This window comes from Lithobates pipiens, unplaced genomic scaffold (assembly GCF_037356315.1).
Source record: "Lithobates pipiens isolate NorthernLeopardFrog02 unplaced genomic scaffold, aLitPip1_a1.2 Scaffold_22, whole genome shotgun sequence".
In the NCBI taxonomy this organism is placed as follows: Eukaryota; Metazoa; Chordata; class Amphibia; order Anura; family Ranidae; genus Lithobates; species Lithobates pipiens.
The window spans coordinates 71108081-71129048 of NW_027507784.1; the positions used below are offsets into that span (position 1 = coordinate 71108081).

Sequence of the window (20968 nt, forward strand, 5' to 3'; positions counted from 1 at the left end):
CGGCAAACAGTCCGCTCAAACTTAGCATGGACGGACATGGCCACACACGACGGACGAACAGTTTGCTGAAACCGTGCGCGATGACGTGAACGGCACGTACGACGGGACGAAAAATACGACGTCCTATACACTGCATTATAGCTTTCGGCGTGAAAATCCTTTCTGAGCATGCGCGCAACTTTGTTTGACGAACAAGCCTACACACGGGCGGACTGTTCGCTCAAACAAGGTTTCAGCGGACAGTTTTTCGGAAATTCCGAAAAACCTTGTCCGTCCAACTGTCCGCTGAAACTGTCCGCTGAAAGCCCACACACGAGCAGACTGTCCGCCCAAACACTGTTCAGCGGACAAAGTTGGGCGAACAGTCCGCCCGTGTGTACGCGGCCTGAAGGGCTTCATTGTATGGTAAGTCTTTCATAATGTGCTAGTATGGGATACATACTAGCACCTTATGACATTGCCTTGCAGCAGATTTTTTTTCTCTTTATCTGCAGTTTACTACCGCTTTAAGCAGGAGGTTGGCCCCGGACAGCAGGTGGGCTGTTTCCCTTGCATCCTTTTAAAAGTTGAATTTGCCATTTTGGCGTATTCCTTTAAGCCCAGCAAAATGTATGTCCCTTTCCTATATCACAAGGATTCTTTGTCTGGCAAAACATAAGATAAAGCCGCACATTAGGAGCAGTTAATATTATAGGAAGATGATATGCTGTTTGAGCCTTCTTGGCTCTTACCTAACACATCACAAAGTGATTGTGGAATTTTAAATAGCTGTACAAATGGCTGACATAGAAATTTAACTTTGCTTTGACCTTATTTTAATTCCGAAGATGACTGCCGAATGACTTTGTTGCGACGAAATGTAGGCAGGAAGCTAAATCACTCTAGAGTATAAAATCTTTGTTTTGGCGTAATGTGGATGCATAAACATTTGTACCCCATCCTAACCTTATAAACATCACAATCCATCAGTACAATTACAAGAAAGATTGTTTGTTTTCACACTTAAAGCAGACATGAAATAGAGTGTCCTTAACTTAATCACCACCTTGATTTACCACATTTGCATACATTTGCATATTAATTGGACTACAGATTAAAATTGGTTTTGTAATTTTAATTAAGTGTCCGCAAAGGTAAATGATTAGAACTGTTTAAAATACGTTCTGACACAAATAGCAGTTAGAGCCTTTGTGATGATGTTTTTGTGGAATTACATTCAGAAAGTGGCTTTTTATGGCAGTAATTTTAATCTTAAATAGATTATACAGTCAAACAAAACTGTGGATTCATAATCGTTTTTTTTTTTCCCCTTCTTTCTTCTTCCAAGATCCATTTAATATTTTCGCAGATTTTCTGCACTTGATGAAAATGTCCTTTTTAGTTCTTGTTGGTAGGGAAATGAGTGCTGTTCGGCTGTTGAATTGCCGTCTTTTAAAGCTGAACTCCAGGCAAATACGCAGATGAAATACATATATAGGAGCCGTTTTATTTGACAAAGGCTTTGCATTTTTGTCCATTGAGTTCTGAAATTTACACCGCTCTGCCACTTAGCATAGCCTTGTCTGGCAGGACAAGTGACCTGATTTTTATATATATTGTTACCCCAATATATTTTTTCCCCAGCCTGTGATTAGGCAGTGAAAGGAGACAGATGAACTCATTTATCTGTTACTCCCTCTTCTTCATTGCGGTACAACTGATTGACACTTTGTGCTTCTTCTCCCTTTTGCAGTTCAAGCTCTGCTGCACAGGGACTGGAGAAGGCTGATACCAAATCAAATTCAGGTATGCACGCTGCTTGCATTTAAATAAATATATTTAAAGTAAAATTAAAGCCTCCTTTATGACAGTCATAACAAGTGCCAAATCCAGTTACTATGTGATGCACAAGCATCATAAAGTAAACAAAAAACATCCTTTACCTTCCCTGACTGAGCCAAATCCTCCTTCATTGTGTCTCACACACTCCCCCTCTTCAGTCTAATACCCACAGGCCAAATGTCAGGCGACATCGTCCAGTTTAGTAAAAACTGGCCGATGTTTGGCCCATGTGTATGGCAGCCGGTCCAACAGAAGCGGGACATTTGGCTGGCTTCTGTTGGACAAGCATGCTTGAAAACTAGCAGCCGACTGGCTCCCGATCAGAGCTGTTAGCCAATGGCTGAGAGCACTGGCCGGAGTGTTCTGGCGAGGGGGCTGACCCCTGCCAGAACACAATAGAACAGCAGGGAAGATCTCTGCACTAACATCTGATTGTTAGTACAGCAGCTCCAACCAGAGTTGTCACTTTTTTGGGGGATGAACAAAAATAAAAAAAAACTAGTGCTGCGTACTAGATGTTAGCATTAAACGTGGCAGCTCACCGTGGAAAGGTTTCAGCAATAGAGGCAGTGCTGTCATTATAGAAAACCGTGGGGGGGGGGGGGGAACTGGGTGTGGCCAGGTGCTGATTGACAAGCTTGTGAAACAGCAGTGACACTGCCGCCCCTCGCAACATTTTTCATACCATTCTAGTGCAAGCAGGCATAGCCTACGCGAGAGTGAGAACACTGCTCTGAATTCAGGAGTGCAGCATCGTTGCCACACCACCCCAGGAAGCTGCATTAGGTGGACTTCATTAGCAGGGCCAACAGGTGTTCCTGGGACTAGGCTAACTGTAAGTGAAAATGCACTTCTGATTTAATTGTTGCAGCACACCTTTTTTTAATGAGAGGTCGTGGCTCTAATAATGAATACTTAGCTGCTTTAATGTGTATGTTTTATATCTGACAAGTTCTGCTGTAAAGTGTGGTGGATATACCTTAAGCTAGCTGTAGCCAACATACAGTAGATATTAGATGGTGCATTGAGAGTGCACACTTGCAGATTCTTGCTACCAGACTTAACTCAGCTATTGGAATGTTAGTTCACAAGGACCAAGTGGGCTTTATGCCTCTCAGACAAGCAGGAGACAATGCCTGCCTGTAAATGGAGGCAACAAAGAAATGCAACACCTCACTCTTGCAGCTCTCCCTTGGCATTAAAAAAGCATTCGATGGAAGTTCCTCATGCTTGGACTATGACTATCTATATGTACAGATACTTTGTGTTTACCGTTTCTGAAAAAAAAAAAGACATCTGAAAGTAAACATTTAGTGCATGAAAAAAGGATTAGTTGGGACATTTTTGTAATACTTGCAATGCTTTCACGAACAGGGCCCCTTCACACCGATATTTAACAATCCAACCTCCATTCCAGAGTTGGGAACATCCACCATAGCCAATCTCTCTAGAGACCCATGGCTCCACCTTTGGCATGCCCTGGAGCTCTATAATATGTCTCCTGACCCTGCAAAGACCCTATCTATAACCACCCATTTCTCTGTTTGGTTTACCTCCAGACAAGTGCAGTTTCCTTTCTGGTATCAAACTACACTTACCTACCCCATTTGCACTCAGTTCTAGAGGCACTCTTCTTGCCTATAGAACATCTCACTCTGTGGGCTGTTCACTCTTCTATATGAGAAGTTAGGAGGGATACCTTGCAAAGAGGATGATTGAGAAAAGGTCAAATTCTCACATATAAATGATCTATGTCCTACTATAAACATATATGTCTACAGTATCAAAATCCTTTAGAATCACATTTACTTATCTTCTGAACATTGCTGGAGATGCTTTGATATGATGGAGACTCAAGTGGCTTCCAACCAGAATGCATTTTTGAAAATGAATGCTGGAGCCACGTCAGAGTGACCGTCAGGTTCTTGGTCACCTCCCTGACTAAGGCCCTTGTCCCCCAAACGCTCAGTTTTGGCTGGGCGGCCCGCTCTAGGAAGAGTCTTGGTGGTTTCAAACTTCTATTTACGGATGATGGAGGCCACTGTGCTCATTGGGACCAATTGCTGCAGACATTTTTCTGTACCCTTCCCCAGATCTGTGCCTCAATACAATCCTGTCTCTGAGGTCTACAGACAATTCCTTGAACTTCATGGCTTGGTTCATCCTCCAACATGCACTGTTAAAGCGTTTGTTTCCCTAATAAAAAATGGATCCTGTTCCCTTTAAAGCATGTTATACAGCACAGTGCTTGTGTTGCATAATTTGAACCTCTCTATCACCTGAAATACCTGGCTGATCCTGCCAGTTTCTACCCTCCCCTCTTTAAACTGACTACATCTCATCACGGCTGCTGAGCCCTGACACCGTGGTCAGTTTACGTGCCTCAGTCATCCGCTCTCTGCTGTCTGCTCTCCTCTCTGTTCTCCCCCTCCCCTACCTACGTGCCAGCTCGTGAAAGTGCCCGCCCCTGCCCACGCCCCTCCTGCTGCTGGAATAACACGTATAGTCTCATATTATCCACTCTGTCTCCTAATCCTATGTCCCCCTGTGTGTATGAGTTTTAAAACAAATGCAGATTATACCTCATTTCAGAGTGCCACTCTGCATTCACATGACCGGCTGGCTCTCTCCTCCTCTCGTCCCGACTGACGTCAGTGGGGGAATCTCAGTCCCCACCCACTGCAGCTGTCAGACAGGGAGAGGAGAGAGACAGCCGGTCACGAGAGGCACTCTGAAATTAGGTATAATCTGCGTTTCTTTTTTCTTTTTCGTTTTTTTAAATAAATCACACACAGGGGGAAACAGCACTAGGACACTGAGCAGGATAGTAGGATGGGGTCAGAGTGTCTTTAACCACTTTAAGGCTGGGTTCACACCGCTGCGGGGGGAGAACCGGATGTGATTCGCACAGCAAATCACATCCGATCTCCGTAGCGCTGCGAGTTCAGCCATACAGATAGTATGGCTGAACTCGCAGCGGTCCCGCAGCAAACTCGCACGGGACCCTTTTTTGGGTCCGCAACGGAATCGGATCGCATGGGGGTTCACACCATGCGATCCGATTCCTGTGCGAGTCGGCAGATCGCACTGCGATATGCCGACGGATCTGGGGGTGTCATTAACATAACATTGACACCCCCAGCCGTCCGCATAGGGCAGTGTGAACTGCCGGCGGGAGGTATGCGATGCGGGAAAACGCCGCGGATTCGCGGCGTTCCCGCATCGCAGCAATGTGAACCTAGCCTAACTGTGGGATCTTATACAAACAGGTGTGCACCTTTCCAAATCATGTCCAATAACTGAATTTACCACAGGTGGACTCCAATCAAGTTTTAGAAGTATTTCAAAGATCATCAGTGGAAACAGGATGGACCTGAGCTCAATTTTGAGTGTCATGGCAAAGACTGTGAATACTTATTTATCTACATGTCAATTTATTTTAATTTTTTTATTTTTAATACATTTGCAAAGATTTAAAAAAAAAAATGTTTTCAGGTTGTCATTATGGGGTATTGTTTGTAGTATTGTGAGGAAAATAATGAATTGAATCCATTTTGAAATCAGGCTGTAACATAACAAAATGTGGAAAAAGTGAAGTGCCGTGAATACTTTCTGGATGCGCTGTAGTCGCTGTGATTTATCCGTGATCATTGACCATTATCCTGCATCGCAGAATGAGCCAGTGTGAATCCCTGCAGTTCATGGAATCACTATACTTTTTTTTTGCTGTAGTGATGAATGGCTTTTCATGAAAGATGGAGTTGTTGCTGTGTGTTATGAAAGGACGGATAGGTGTACGCACTTTATAAATACATGCTGCATTTCACACGAGAGAAAATATATCTTCATAGAAAGTCAGTTATCAAAACCAGATGTACCAAGTGGAACATTTTATATACATTAATAACATTACTTACCTGTAAGTTCTAAGCAGCCTTTAACGGCTTCAGCGCGGTGCCAGAACTAACTGCCAATAAACTGCCAAGTTGGGGCTGTTGGCAAGACGAGAGCCCGGTAAGATTATGCGAGCACAGAACATTACAGTATCGATTCGGGAGAGAGCCCACCGCAAAGCCTTTGATGGGGGCTTCAGTGAAACATATAATTACATTCTGTAGATATGTATTTAACGCTCTGTATGGATTATGGATTTTGGACGTGTATATTATGTGATACAAAAGCAGCTATTTTTCCAACTGTGTGTATGCAACCTGTGAGGCCGCAGGTTTCAATTGGATGCCAAGAGTGTGTGAGACGTATTGGTTCATAGAATTGGTGTAGGGCTTGTGCTTGGTGGCGAATGGGGGATTTCTTTTTTTTTTTTTTTTTGTTTGGTTTGAATACAAATCCAGCAACTGAAAGAATTTTTGTTCTGACAAATGTATTTTGCATATATTGTCACAGTTAGCGTTGTGATGTTGCATGGTCCAGGGAAGCTCTGAACCCTAACTCGATGATATCTAGTTTGCTAAAAATAAAACATCCAAAAACTTTTGGAATCTTTTTTTTTTTTGCATTGCATGCTGTGTACAGGCATACCCCACTTTTAAGTACACAATGGGGTTTATTTACTAAAGCTGCAAAATCTGTCTCACTTCTGCATAGAAACCTACGAGCTTCTAACCCCAGCTAGTTCAATTAAGCTTTGGTAATAAAACCTGGAAGCTCATTGGTTTCTATGCAGAAGTGAGCCTGATTTTGTACTTTGCAGCTTTAGTAAATAAACCCCATTGTGTACTTAAAAGTGGGGTATGACTGTATCTCCTTCAGCCTTTTGCATCCACTTCCTGTCCAGATGTAAGTCACTCACTCCAGCGTCAACTGTACAACATTGTTCTGGATTGGCTTCCTGATATTGATAACTGTGTGTCAGCTCCACCAGGTCAGTTCACTTAGAGCTCACTGTCACGTGTTATGGTATACGTACATTTAATAAGATGTGGGGTAACCTGTAGGTATGTTTCCACTTTTATTTACTGTTCTTTTTATGTACTTAAAGAAGAACTCCAGTTTTTCCTCCCCAAAACAACAGATACATTGTGCATGCAAATGAATCACAACCCTAGTGTCAGTTTATGTGCAACTTGCCTACTTTAGCTGTATAGAGCAGATTTCTGTGTCTGTGATGTCACTCCTTCTGGCTGAACTTCAAACTTCTCTGACTTCCTGTTTCCTTCCTTTGCCAGTCCTGATACAACATGTCCCATGAGCCTTTGAGCCTCTGTAGTTTCATGGCAGGCTATGGGGGTCACTTGTAGCAGCTGTGGGAGTTGATGTGGGTGGGTCCTAGGGTTACTGTGGGTGTTTCTGGGCCTTCATGTGGGTGGTGAAAGGGGAGGAATGGCATTATGTTATCCCTGCCCACACTCGATTCCTCTCTGCAGTGAAGAGGAAACAACAAGAAGTGGAAATTTAGTCAGAAAATAAAAGTGATTCTAAAGGCAATTTAAAAAAAATAGCAAACATGGTTTTACACAGAGCAGCCCGATCCTCCTCTTCCCTCACCTCCGCGTGCTAAGAGGGCACTCATGCATGCTTGCTGACACAACCCTACCCGAGCTTGATCTTGATCCAGCGATGTGCACAAGAGCAGCTGATTTTCCAGCTCTCTCCCTCCTCATTGGTTCAGACACAGCAGCGCTGCTGTCAATCACAGTCAGTGAAAAGGGAGTGGAGGGGGCATAATTGAGTCCCGTTCTTTGTGTCAATGGACACAAAGCATTTACGAGTGCCCCATTGCAAGTGGCTTGCTATGGGGGCACTCAGCAGAGGGGAGGAGCCCAAAACGCTGGTGGGAGGCCCGAGAGGAGGAAGTTCGGAGCTGCTCTGTACAAAATCATTGCACAAAGCAAGTAAGCAGCGCCTAGAGGCGATTCAGTTCGCATTGTGCGCTATACAAGTATTTCATTCATTCATTCATTCAAGTATAACATGTTTTTTATTTTTTATTTTAAATGGCACTGATGTTGGATGAGAAGGCGTGGCTCGTAGGCCAGTCATGTTCCTCCACCCCAAACTTGCTCATCCATGTCTTTATGGACCTTGCTTTGTGCACTGGTGCACAGTCATTTTGGAACAGGAAGGGCCATCCCCAAACTGTTCCCACAAAGTTGGGAGCATGAAATTTTCCAAAATGTCTTGGTATACTGATACTTTAAGAGTTCCCTTCACTGGAACTAAGGGGCCAAGCCCAACCCTAACCCCTGAAAAACAACCCCACACCATATTCCCACCTCCACCAAATCATTTGGACCAGTGCACAAAGCAAGGTCCATAAAGACATGGTTGAGCGAGGTTGGGGTGGGGGAACTTGACTGACCTACACAGAGTTCTGATGTCAACCCAATAGAACACCTTTGGGATGAATTAGAGCGGAGACAGCGAGCCATGTCTTCTCGTCCAACATCAGTGCCTGACCTCACAAATGCGCTTCTGGAAGAATGGTCAAACATTCCTATAGACACACTCCTAAACCTTGTGGACGGCCTTCCCAGAAGAGTTGAACCTGTTATAGATGCAAAGGGTGGGCCAACTCAATGTTGAACCCTACGGACTAAGACTGGGATGCCATTAAAGTGTGCATGTAAATACAGGAGTCCCAATATTCTTGGTGATGTATTGTATCAGGAATTGCTTTGCTATTTTTCAGGAGGAACACGAGAAAAATAGTAGTTTTCTCAGGGTTCTGCCTAGGCACAATTAGCATTACGAGATGTTCCCTAAAGCCTAGAAATCTTCACTTTCTTAGTTTAAGTCCATTTTAAAGTAGGTCTTTCTTAACATTGAGGCTGCCATTGTAGACCATCTGAAGATATCTATTATTACTGACCCTCAAGCTTCATTATTTTGGTACAGACACTGAACCTAAAACATTATAACTAGAAAAAAAAAAGTAAAGTGCGATAACTATATGAATACACTTGTTCTTGATTAGTTGCTTAAGGTTTAGCAGCAGGTGGGTCAGTCTGAGGGCCAGGCAACAAACATTTTCAGAATAATCAATGGCAACATTATTTTTCTAAGGAGAAAACCTCTGAAGGAACCCCAGTCAGCATCACCTGACCCCCACTTCCCACAATGCACCTGCCTCCAAGCATGTCTGGTAGGAACTCTCATCTGGCCAAATCTCCCACAAAGCACCATCACTGCGATAACTGACGGTCCAGCTGTGAAGAAGCTTTAGATAAATATTCACAATCGCCCATTTGGGACACGTTACTTTTCCAAACTTCCTAGTTTTTCGTTTTAAAGAATTTATAAGTTCCACCCGCGTCCAAGTATCGCTTTAAGGATAGCAAGCTTAAATAATGGCGTTGAGGGGGAAATATAATATTACGATAATGTTCTTTGGTGCGGTTTGGAAGGTTTAGAAAACATTTGGAAGCATTTTTCTCATAAAGTCACTTAACTATTAAAGTGTTATCATGGCCTAGCCTCCTGCATCTTGCAAAGTACTTTTGTTAAATGCTGTCTCCGTGCTTGTGAGAGAGACAGTGGGGGGAAGCGGGAAGCCTGATTAGAAGGATTTCCATAAAAACAGGAAATTGCATTCTTTTAGTATCCTTGCATTAATTTAATAAAATAAAGATGCAACCAAATAATGAGGAGGTGAATTAAGGGTACAGTATCGTTTTTCAGTTAATGTTTGCCATTATCTAGCTCTGCGTAGCTATCAGTGATCTTAGCCGCTTTGAACGTTTTTTTTTTTCTTTTTTTTTAATGTTTCACGGTGCTCTTGCTGCAGAGGAAACTTGGTAATATCACTATTTTAATGGAAATCTGTCATTACTAATGTACACGTCGCTGCGTGGAAGGTAATACGAGTCACTCGTTCTGGACGGTTTTTACAAATGATTAACAGCCTTTAGCACCATCGCAAGCCCAATCACTCGGGCTAAATGAACTTCTCGTTTATCAAGTAACTGCTCGCAGATGGCGGCTGCCTATTCATTTATTTATTTTTTGCCATGAACGGACTGCTTCCTATATTTTAATGAGAAGGATCGTCATTGCCTAAAACGCTAAAGACTTTAAAGCAGAACTTTTTTTGATGCCTGGGCTGATAGTGATTAGAATTGCTTGAAGATTTTTTATTTTTTTTGATTCAGCCTCACCTTTTGTGGATCAGTCGGCATCAGAGTTGGCTGGAAAAAAACCCGCAAAAGGTGTAAAATGAAATAGCCTTTGTTTTACCTCTGAAAATTCAACCCCTGTATTTGCGGGGCAGTTGTGTGCTAAATCACCTTCTTACTACCATATATTTATGTGCAGACACCTGATCATTACACCTACACTATATGGCCAAGAGAATGTGGATGTCGTCCAAGTTGAGTTTACAAGTTTTTAGTTAAGAGTTGATGCTATGGCTTACAAGGGCATTTTAGAGCAGCCTTTCTCAACCTTTTCAACACAAAGCAGCCCTTAAAATAACTTTCCGGTCTCAGGGATCCCCTGGTAAAAATTACCGTATCTACAACTCATTACTGTGATGGTCAGTGGGAAGAATGATGCTTACACTTGTGGTCAGTGGGACAGATTCCCCCTTTACAGATAGCTAAAAAGATCAATGGTGTCAGTGGGAACTTATCTGAGAGGCAGAAATGGCTCACTGCTCAAGGAACCCTTAGCAGCCTCTGAAGGAATCCTAGGGCTTCATGGAACCCTGGTTGAGAAACCCTGTTTTAGACTATTGTGCACATCCAACCTTGAAGTAACAGTCCAGAGAGGGCCCTTTTCTATTCTAACATGACTGTGCCCCTATGAACAAAATCCAGCTCCATAAAGACACGGGTTGATGACTTTGGTTTAGAGCAGGGGTCTCAAACTGGCGGCCCTCCAGCTGTTGCAAAACTACATGTCCCATCATGCCTCTGAGTGTGGCAGTCATGCTTAAAACTGTCAGCCTTGCAAAGCCTCATGGGACTTGTAGTTTCGCAACAGCTGGAGGGCCACCAGTTTGAGACCCCTGGTTTAGAGGAACTTAAATGACCTGCACAGTGCCCTGAAATCAACCCTCATGAACACCAGACCAGGTGAGCCAGATCTTGTCCAGCAACATCATCTGACTTCACATATGCTCTACAAATACACTGAAAAATCTTGTAGACAGCCATCCAAAAGGAGTGGAGACTGTTACAGCCATGAAGGTGGTAGGGGATTCCCACATATTAATGTTCATGGTTTTAGAATAGGATGTCCAAGCAGGTTCATATATGTGTGATGGTCAGATGTCCACAAACATTTGGTCACATAGTGTATTTCCCATTGAACCCAGTGTAGCGATTTCACTGCAGCAAGATCCAGATCATCCATAAGGCAAACTGGGCAAAAACGTAGGGATTGATGGACGTCCAGCTATGACTGGTGTGATAGCATAATTGGCCAAAAGTGTGCATCTGCCTTTCACTTCAACTCAGGCAGTTGGTGTCTACTGGGATGGACCATGCCACTACAGACAATTTAAATGGGGCAATGTTGCAATGCCCATTGTTATCTTTTTCAGTACATGTTTCTTTACTTTTGCTATCCTAAGTCTAACCATAAAATGGGTCTCCAGATTTCCCTGGATGCTCTGGGGATTAAGTTTGCTGCACTGTGCAGTCTGCACAACCAGGTCACTCTGATATTATGAAGTTGCTGTGGCAGTCTGTGTAATCTGTATATGGCACAAGTGAAAAAGCATGACAAGGGCATGGCCTTCTTGTCCCCGTCCCTTTAATAATTGTCAGCAGTGTAATGGGTGTAGGACCAGAGTCAATGTGACCATATTGGTACCCCTCCTTGTCCATCACCTTATGAACCACAATGTAATTTTTTTAATGAATAATATAAAATCTTTTTAGGTTTTGTGGATCACCTTTGGTTAGAACCAAACCAAGTGGGGGATATGTAGGATATGTATTTTGCAGGTGTCTGATAGAATTGGCAGACGCTTTACTATGCTAATTCTATTCAAAAGGCCAATACAAACTGTAACAAGAAAAATGTTGATTGGTCAAAAAAGCAATTGTGTACTAACCTAGGAAACAAGGGTTGTAAACACTACAGCTGGCCTTAAATGTTACTTTCAGTAACTGCAGGTAAGGTTTTTTCATGTTACAATCAAAAGTTTGATCAACCAGTCAGTTGACGTTACATCTTAGAAGATGGGGAAAGAAGCTGTATATCAGGGGATGTTTTTTTTAATGATGGGAGAGTATTTTTGGAAAGAATAATCTAGGATATAATTTACATTGTTGCATGCATGGAAGCCACGTAGGTGCATACTATAAATCGCCAATATGTGCTGGATGGGTGGAGTGTCTATATGTTAGGATATGACAGAAAAAGGACTGAGTACTTTAAATGGGACTCTGAAGGCTTCTGATCAGTACTCTGTTGGACTTTGTATTTTTGGATCCAATAAACACTACTCCCTGGAAAGAATAAAAGTTGCTGCCTGGACATTCATTCGCGTTGGAGGAGTTTGCATGCTTTCCCTGTCTGCGCACTCCTGTTTCTGCAAGACTAATACATTACATTCAATTATTAGTCATCATCATTATTAATATTTACAACATGCAACACTAAAGATCTAAGGGTCAGGGACAGCAATTATGGGAGTACAAATAAGGTAAACAATATGTGTTAAACTTTTTTTAAGGAGAGTAAATGCATCAACAATTTAATTGATATCTGACTTACTGTAAGTTTACAATAATTGTTTCGCTAATAAATATTTATTCAGTGGCGACATTTCTGAAACTGCCGTCTTTGAGGCATTGCTTGTCTGATTGAAGCCTCAGACACTTGATAAGGGAAGAGCCACGCTGATAAATTTCCTTTTGTGTGTAAACTCCAGCTTGCGTTATTGAAGACCGTAAACTGCAGGATCCTTATAACAAAGGAGGTTGATAAAACATAAACCTAATTTAGTCAACCTAAGTGCCGGTTCACACTAGCGCAATGCCAGACATCGCATATAATTCGCAGTGCACTGCTGTTCACATTACATGCGATGTTTGTGCAGGTGCGATGTCAGCCATACAGATAGCATGGCTGATATCGCACTGCATTCGGTCCAAACATGCACACTACCCTTTTTTCTGTTCGCACCAGAATCGGATCGAATGTGTGTTCACACATATGCGATCTGATTCATGTCCGAACTGTCAGTTCGCAGTGCGATATGCGAGCTGAAATGATGGTGTCGGTAACATATAATGACACTCCCCAGCAGTTTGCATATGGGAGTGTGAACTGCCGTGCGTGTCGAGTGCGATGCGGGAACCCGCAGTTGATTCGCAGGGTTCTCGCATCGCACTAGTGTGGACCGGCACTAAAACTCTTTCTGGTTAAATATAAACATGTCATAATTTATTGCATTCCACTTTTTAAAGTAAAAAGGTATAATAAAGAGGATTATACAAAACTGAATTACTCCCCCCAGCAAAAGACTGTAAAATAAATTGTATATGATTTTACTGGTTTTTATATGCTCAAATAAACAACAAAACCTAGGAGTCCCTCTTTTCAGATGGGATAATTCTTTTTTGCAAGTGTAAAAAGATTCTGCTTGCATTATGTAACAACCCTTTACCTGAAATAAAATATTCTCTTTCCCATCCTGCAAATGCCTATGATATCATTGCTACAATGGAAAGATCTGAATAGTTCTGTTCTGTCAACAGCTAAGTGATCTACAAGCGCATTTTTCATCCAGGTTTTTGTTTTTCGGATTCTGGAATGAAACAGCAGGGTTTTAAAACAATGTGCCATGGAACTGAGTCTCTCCCTTCTAATTTGCCGTAACACAAACCAGAGCCAGAGTGGAGCCTTTAATGTGGTTTGTCTTATTTGACAATGACATCAGTATCTTTCTACTCTTTCCTATTCTAGTCTTGCTCTACAAAAATGGATCACAGATTGGATGTAGCAGTGACCATGATCCATTAAAAATGATCTTTCGAAGGAACGAGGTGTTAGAAATAAACAGACTAACACTAAAAACAATTAATGGAGCATGGAATTAGCACAATCGTGTCTAGGGGTATTTCGTGCCCATTCACATATATGGACTTCTTGGTAGTAAGTTGTGCCTTCGTTTTCACATAAACCAATGGGTGTTTTTTCAAAGAGAATGTAAATGGCAGAAGCCATGCCCCAAATGGGTAGGAAGAGGACTAAAGACTAGGCACCAGCATTGCCTGTAGGCTCCTTGCAGCTGATCTTCCCAGGGGCAATCAAATTGTTAAATGTGTTCCCTGGGAGGTGCTTCCTAATTGTATGTACTGTGGGAAGACAGAGATCCGTGTTTCTGCTTAGCAGAAACACAAGATCACTGCCTTAACTTGTCACAGAACGGCGACCTTCCTTGTTTACATAGGCAGATCACTGTTCTGCCTGTGCCTTGAACATTTGGCTAATTGGCTCCTGCTGTGATTGGACAGTGCCCCATACCAGGAAGTGCAGAATCGCATACCTGTACGCGACTCTGCTCAGAGGATCACCGCCCCGCAGTAAATGTACATGGGATCATCGGCAAGAGGTTAAATATATCTTCTTATCTCTTCTTATCTTATTTAAGTAATGCTAGCAGCATAAGTATTAACCACTAGACCAGCAGAAGGTTTTACCCCCTTCATGACCAGGGCATTTTTTGCTATTCAGCACTGCGCTACTTTAACTGCCAATAGCTCAGTCATGCAACACTGCACACAAATTACATTTATCATAACTTTTTTTTTCACACTAATAGAGCTTTCTTTTGGTGGTATTTAAACACCATTGGATTTGTTATTTTATAAAACAACAGAATAAAAACCCAGAGCATTTAAAAAAAAAAAAAAAAAACATATTTTCTATTTTGTTATAAAACATATCCAATAGAAAAATAACATTCCTTCATAAATTTAGGCAAAAATGTATTCTGCTACATGTATTTCGTAAAAAGAAAACCCCAGTAAGTATATACAGACATACCCCGCTTTACGTACTCTCACTTTACATACACTCACAAGTGTACGTAAAGTGCCTCGCAAGTACAGCCACATTGGCGTCTATGGGAAATCTTGGTCAGCTTGACATGGCACTGCTCCCGATCCATATGTGACATGGACACCAAACTTGGGGAGCACTGAGAGGGGACCCAGGACTAGAACATATCCGATTTTGGGGTCGGCCAGCTTGCCTAAAAAAATCTACCATGTCGTAGTCCTGGGTCCCCATGTTTGGTGTCCCTGTCACTTATGGTTCGGAGCAGTGCCATGTCAAGCTGACAAAGATTTCCCATAGATGCCAATGTTAAAGGGAGCAGCGCCATGTCAAGCTGGCCATGATTTCCCATAGAGTTGGTGTATTTGCGTGCATTGAGAAGTGAAAATAAGGTATTGCTTCACTTTAAGTACATTTTTGTTTTGCATCCATTCTCTGGTCCTATTGTGTATTTGAAAGTGGGGTTTGTCTGTATTAACTGTTTTGTGTAAAAGTTATAGCGTCTACAAACTATGGTATATATACTGGAATTTAAGCAGCTATAGACGCTGTACTGGTAATTGTGGTGATCAGTGACTTATAGTGGGACTGTGATAGTCTGGCAGGCAATCTGACACTAATAGACCCTTGTTATTTGTAAACACAGAGCTGTAGCCAGTGACAGTGCAGATTAGTAGTGGGTGGCGCATGCACACCCCCAGAACAAGCCGGGGGTCATACATGTATGGATCCAACCTGCCTGTGCCGCCTTGCCACAGTAAATGTGGTTTTGTGTGGCACTCGGTTAAAATTAGTTACTGTTAATCATGAGAGTTTAGTTCTGCTTTAACTTCTTGTTTTTGAAGAGTCTGATACTGTTTGCTATACAGTAATACCTTGGTTTGTGAGCATAATTCATTCCAGAAGCATGCTTGCAATCCAAAGCACTCATATCAAAGCAAATTTTCCCATAAGAAATAATGGAAACTCAGATAATTCATTCCACAAACATTTATTCATATAAAAATGATCAAAATATGAGCAAAAGCTTATATTAATACTGTACAGTACTGTAGTAAGAATACTGTACTCTTCTACCTCTGTTGGAAAAAAAAAAGATCCACAGTTTTAATGTAAAGAAAAAAGAATTACACTCACAATGTTAAGGAGTCTGGTATTCCTCCATGGAAAGCTGTTGTGTATATGTACAGTAAAGCCACTGGTGTATAGTATACAGTGCTGTATGTGGCCAGGGGTTTGGGGGCGATGGTGGTTCCCAGCATGTTTCTGGAACAAATTATGCCCGCAATCCAAGGTTTTACTGTATTGACAATTTTGGGACATATTTTGTGTGTTTTTTCATGGGAACCTTGACACGGTTGTGCTAGAGGAATAGACTTGTGTCACAGACTGTCATTATTATTTGTATTACCCAATCACTTATTGATTTTTTTTGTGTTGACTATTTATATACATATATATATATATAAATATATATATATGTAGCACCAGTACTCCTAACGGGTACGCGCTATGTGTTAAATTTAGTTTTTGCCAAAAACTGTAATGAGTTGTGGGACTAATTGTGCTAAATTGTACTTGGGCATCAGTTTGGCTGGGCTGTATGGAAGTTCTGCCTGGTCATAGGTGGGGTTGTACACCTGTGAGAGGCTATAGAACGCAGCCTGGTTGGATGCATAGAGTACCAATCTCTGTCTCGGAACCAATCAGTGGGAGTTTGTCTCACTGCGTAATCCGGGAAGGGGTACTTAAGGGGCCAAAGTCACGTGGTTCAGGGTTCCGGTCCAGAAGTTATTGCTGACTCCATGGTCCTGGTCCTCCTGACCAGCCCCCGGGGCCCTCATGGCCAGGGGTGCGGATCCATCCGTTTCCGAGCCTCAAAACTGGCTAGTTCGAGGCACATTAAACTTGAGGGAGGATTCTAAGGTGTTCCGGTGCCGTCTCGAGTTTTGGAGAGGCCCAGCAACTCTACATGTGACCAGGGGAGGACTCTTCAGTAAGAGAGCCACGCACAACGCTGGCTGCTCAGTAAGAGCCTGGAAGCTGAGCTGCCATGGACATTGATTGAATCCACAATTCTTACAGTATCGCCGGACCGGCTGAAAGATTCTGGTACAGTAAGAAAAGTTCCTACTTCTACCCTTCCAGTTGTAACTAAGTTTCCAAGTTTTCAACCAAGTCTGTGTGAGAGACTTTGAATGCTAGAATTACCTGTTGGCTGCTAAACCCAGAACCTAAGGATTTATCCAACAGTCCAGTTTATCCAAGAGTCCAGTTGCGAGCGGCTGTTCCCTGGACTGTGTACATAGAGAGAGACTTTTGTTGAAGTCAGAGGTTCCAAGCGCCTGAGCTAAACTCTACCCTGATACCCTCTATTCCCAACTTGAGTTTGTTCAACCATTTTATGCAAAATAAAAATCCTAACAAGGAGTTCAAGTGTCCGTCTCTACAATTACTGGGTTATCAACCCTGGGAACCCCTAGACAAGGACGACGAGTACGAGCTGGAGGAGGTAATCGGTAAGCCCAGAAAAAATTCAACCGCTCCTTCGGGGGTAAGCGCTATATATATATATATATCTATATATATATATATATATATATATATACATATATATATATATTTTTTAGGAGGTTTTTCACATCATTGAACACTTGATGATATATTGCCATCTTCTATATTAAAGTTGGCATCATCTGTTTATATTAAAATCTATTTTTTATATATATATATTTTTTTTTATGGTCAGCCTGGCTTGTTTAATTAGTTTGTTTGTATGATATCACAAGACACACATATTCTTTATCTATTCAATATTGGTTTAATGCACTTATTTTAGGTTTGTTTATTTTTGATATTTTGCGTTCTAGACCCTCTGGTGAGCATTTATTTGTTTATTTCACATTGTTACTTAGATCCCTTTCACACTGGGGCATTTTTCAAGCGCTTTAGCACTAGAAATAATCTCTGCAAAGCTATTAAAAACCGCCTCCCATTCATTGCAGCGTGTCTTTTCACACTGGGGCAGTGCGTTTGCGGGACATTATGAAAAGTCCTACAAGCAGCATCTTTGGGGCAGGTTGGGATCGCTGTATATAGCACTCCCAAAACACCCTGCCCATTGCAATGAATGAAAAGAAAGCAATGACGCAAGGACGGGTACAAGCACTGCGTTATGGGACTAATAACATTACATAAAGGAACATGTGTTAAACAGAGGGCTATGTACAAGATATAAAGTAATCTGTAGTAAAATAAATTGTTCTTTTACCATTTGCAATGAATGGGCAGCGCCATAAAAGTGTTTTGAAAAAGCTACAAAACTGTACTTTTTACCTTTTTTTTTGGTAAAAAGTGCCCACTAGCGACCGAAAAGTGCCGCAAAAATGAGCGCCACTTTAGCGCTAAGGGCTTAAGCTGCCAGAGTGAAAGTAGCCTTAGGGATTGAGCAGCGCAGCACTTGTTCTATTTATTATTTTATTTCTTAGTGTGGGAACACGTTTGGGTGTCTACAGCCACATTCGCTTTGTCCTTTTCTAGCAGCGCATAAGAATCCTCCTTATATACTGTTTGAGGTGTTGCACTCCAGTCACTGGCATGCTTCTCTCTTTGCAGGTTCTTGCCCGACCACAAGAGGCTTTTACAGCAGAGCAGCTGCCAATCCCTAAAGAGCTCAGAGGTCTCCCTTAAATCATCAGATGACCTGCAAGAGTTCATCACAGAGCCTTCACCTCTTCCCAAACTGAGGCAATCGGGACAGGATCAGATCCCACAATCCACAGAATATATTTTCACCTCTTTGAGAGAAGATACTTCGGAAAATGTAAATCTTGTGATGTCAGAACCATCCTTCTCAAGTTTACATGCCAATTCCCAGAGGCCTTTGCATATTGTCTGGCCTCACAGATGGTAAGCACTCAATACTTCTTTGTCATGTGTGGACATATGTATAGAAATATGTTTGCAAATGTATTTGTGTGTCTAACTTTACAGAACTACCAAACCGGCAATCTGCTTTGTATTATTTTTATCGCAGATGCACCCATAAACTTAGCAATCTGTTTTCAGGCTGTGTCCAACCAGGACGTAAGCAATGCTTTCCTCCATTAAAAAAAAAATATATATTATATAACACAATAAATTGATATGCAATCCGTTTTTGTATTTTAAAGGTGAACTCCAGCAATATACCAAAATCTACATAATGCAGCACTCAGCGTCTCTTGTGATAGATCCTAAAGTGGCTTATGTGCAGCTTACACTTGCAGGCTATATTACTCTGTGCAATGCAGAAGCCCATTTTTTATTTGTGTGATTTGCCTTTTAAAAGTCTACATGGAGTCTGAGGTTCATCTTCCAGCTTTCTCTGCTATAAGCTTTTCCCTTTAGGTGATATCTTGGCCATACTAGGTGCTGGAGGTGCAGTGTTTCTCTAGCTGCAGGTAGAATGGCCCCTTCAGGATTAATGAAGTTAGTATCTGCAGAATAGCCAATAGTAAGATACAGTTGTATTTGTATAAATAATTGCAATATACACACACCAGTTACTTTATTATCTACACCTTGCTAGTACCGAGTTGGACCCTTTTGCCTTCAGAACTGCCTTCATTCTTCGTGGCATAGATTCAACAAGGTGTTGCACACATTCCATAGAGATTTTGGCCCATATTGACATGATAGCATCATGCAGTTGCTGCAGATTTGTCGGTTGCGAATCTCTTGGTCCACCACATTCCAAAGGTGCTCTATTGGATTGAGATCTAGTGACTGTGGAGGCCATTGGAGTACAGTGGCCTCACTGTCATGTTCAAGAAACCAGTGTTGAGATGATTTGAGCTTTGTGACATGGTGCATTATCCTGCTGGAAGGAGCCATCAGAAGATGGGGACACTTTAGTCAGGCCATGGCATTTAACTGATGCTCAATTGGTACTAAGGGGCCCAAAATCTGTCCAGAAGATATCCCCCACAACATTACACCACCAGCCTGAACCGTTGATAGGCAGAATGGATCCATGCTTTCATGTTATTCAAAGTCACTTCAATCACCTTTCTCTACTTCACCAAGTTGTTTTCACCACATATAGATAGCTAAATTGAGTTACTAATGCAATAGTAATAGTGCACTTAAACCCAACTTATAAAAAATACTAATGCAAGTGCACAACAGTGAAATACACCAATGATCTACAGGTGTACAAAAATAAATTGATACTGTTATAAATAATACTCCTTCCTCTACGAATGGATGTATAATAAATGTGCACACACAGTGATAAAGGTGAGAAAAGTCCAAAAAAGTTTTAACACAAAAGTCACCACCGCCTAAATATAAAATTCCTGCTCACCTTCAGAAAAAATATTTACAAAAAACAAAACAAAATGACACTTGTCAGAAACTTGGATCCTTGCTACGATGAGCTTATGTGTTTCCTGTGATTCCGATGTTGTGTTTTCTCCAAGGACAATAGATTCTAAAAGATTGCTCTCAACAGAGATACGAAGACATCATTGCGCAAGACTGCTATATAATCATAAATTCCCATTTCATATATACTATTCACTCACGTTTAATGTGGTTTTAAAATGCTGATTAAAAGATCAGTAGTGCTCGCAGCTCTCCTCACTGCATGTCCGGTGTCTCAGAACTCCGAAGGTGACATCACTGGCTCCTCCCAACACGTTGTATCACAGGTCACGTGACTTTCTCAAGGGAAACACAGGATTATTTAGAGGATTCTTTTTTTCTCATACTCATCTCCTAAGCACTTTATGACAACTGTTTCAGGGACATGATGTGGATTCAGCTAGACTTTAAAGCTCAACTCCACCTCCTAAGTAAAACCCAAAAATAAGTAGACTAGTACTGGTAAGAAAAAAACAACAGTATTCGCTGCAATGCTTTTTTCCTCATAAGTGATGTCCCCTGCAGACTAATCACTCTGCGATCCAACATTGTTCCTTTTCTGGGTTGAATGACACCCAGCATAATACAACCTACTTCCTGTAAACCTAGAACATCATGGGAGCACCCTTGGAGGTGCATCATCACATAGGGTGCGTTATCACTGCTGAACAGGCCAGGGGCTCACACTTCATAATATGAAGTGTAAGAGCCCCCTGACATCAGAGGAGAAGAGGACGGACCCTTGATGTCTAATGACTGCCCAAAAGGC

The 20968-nt window shown here is 41.9% G+C and overlaps 1 protein-coding gene across 5 annotated transcripts in view; it reads left to right on the plus strand.

Moving 5' to 3' along the window:
* QTMAN (queuosine-tRNA mannosyltransferase) overlaps positions 1–20968 on the plus strand; it is a 636919-nt gene that overhangs the window by 195559 nt on the left and 420392 nt on the right. For all 5 annotated transcript variants that reach the window (XM_077447749.1, XM_077447745.1, XM_077447747.1 and 2 more), the window contains exon 5: positions 18409–18702. In XM_077447749.1, coding sequence (XP_077303875.1) covers positions 18409–18702 — 294 coding nt within the window. The remainder of the gene's footprint in view (positions 1–18408; positions 18703–20968) is intronic.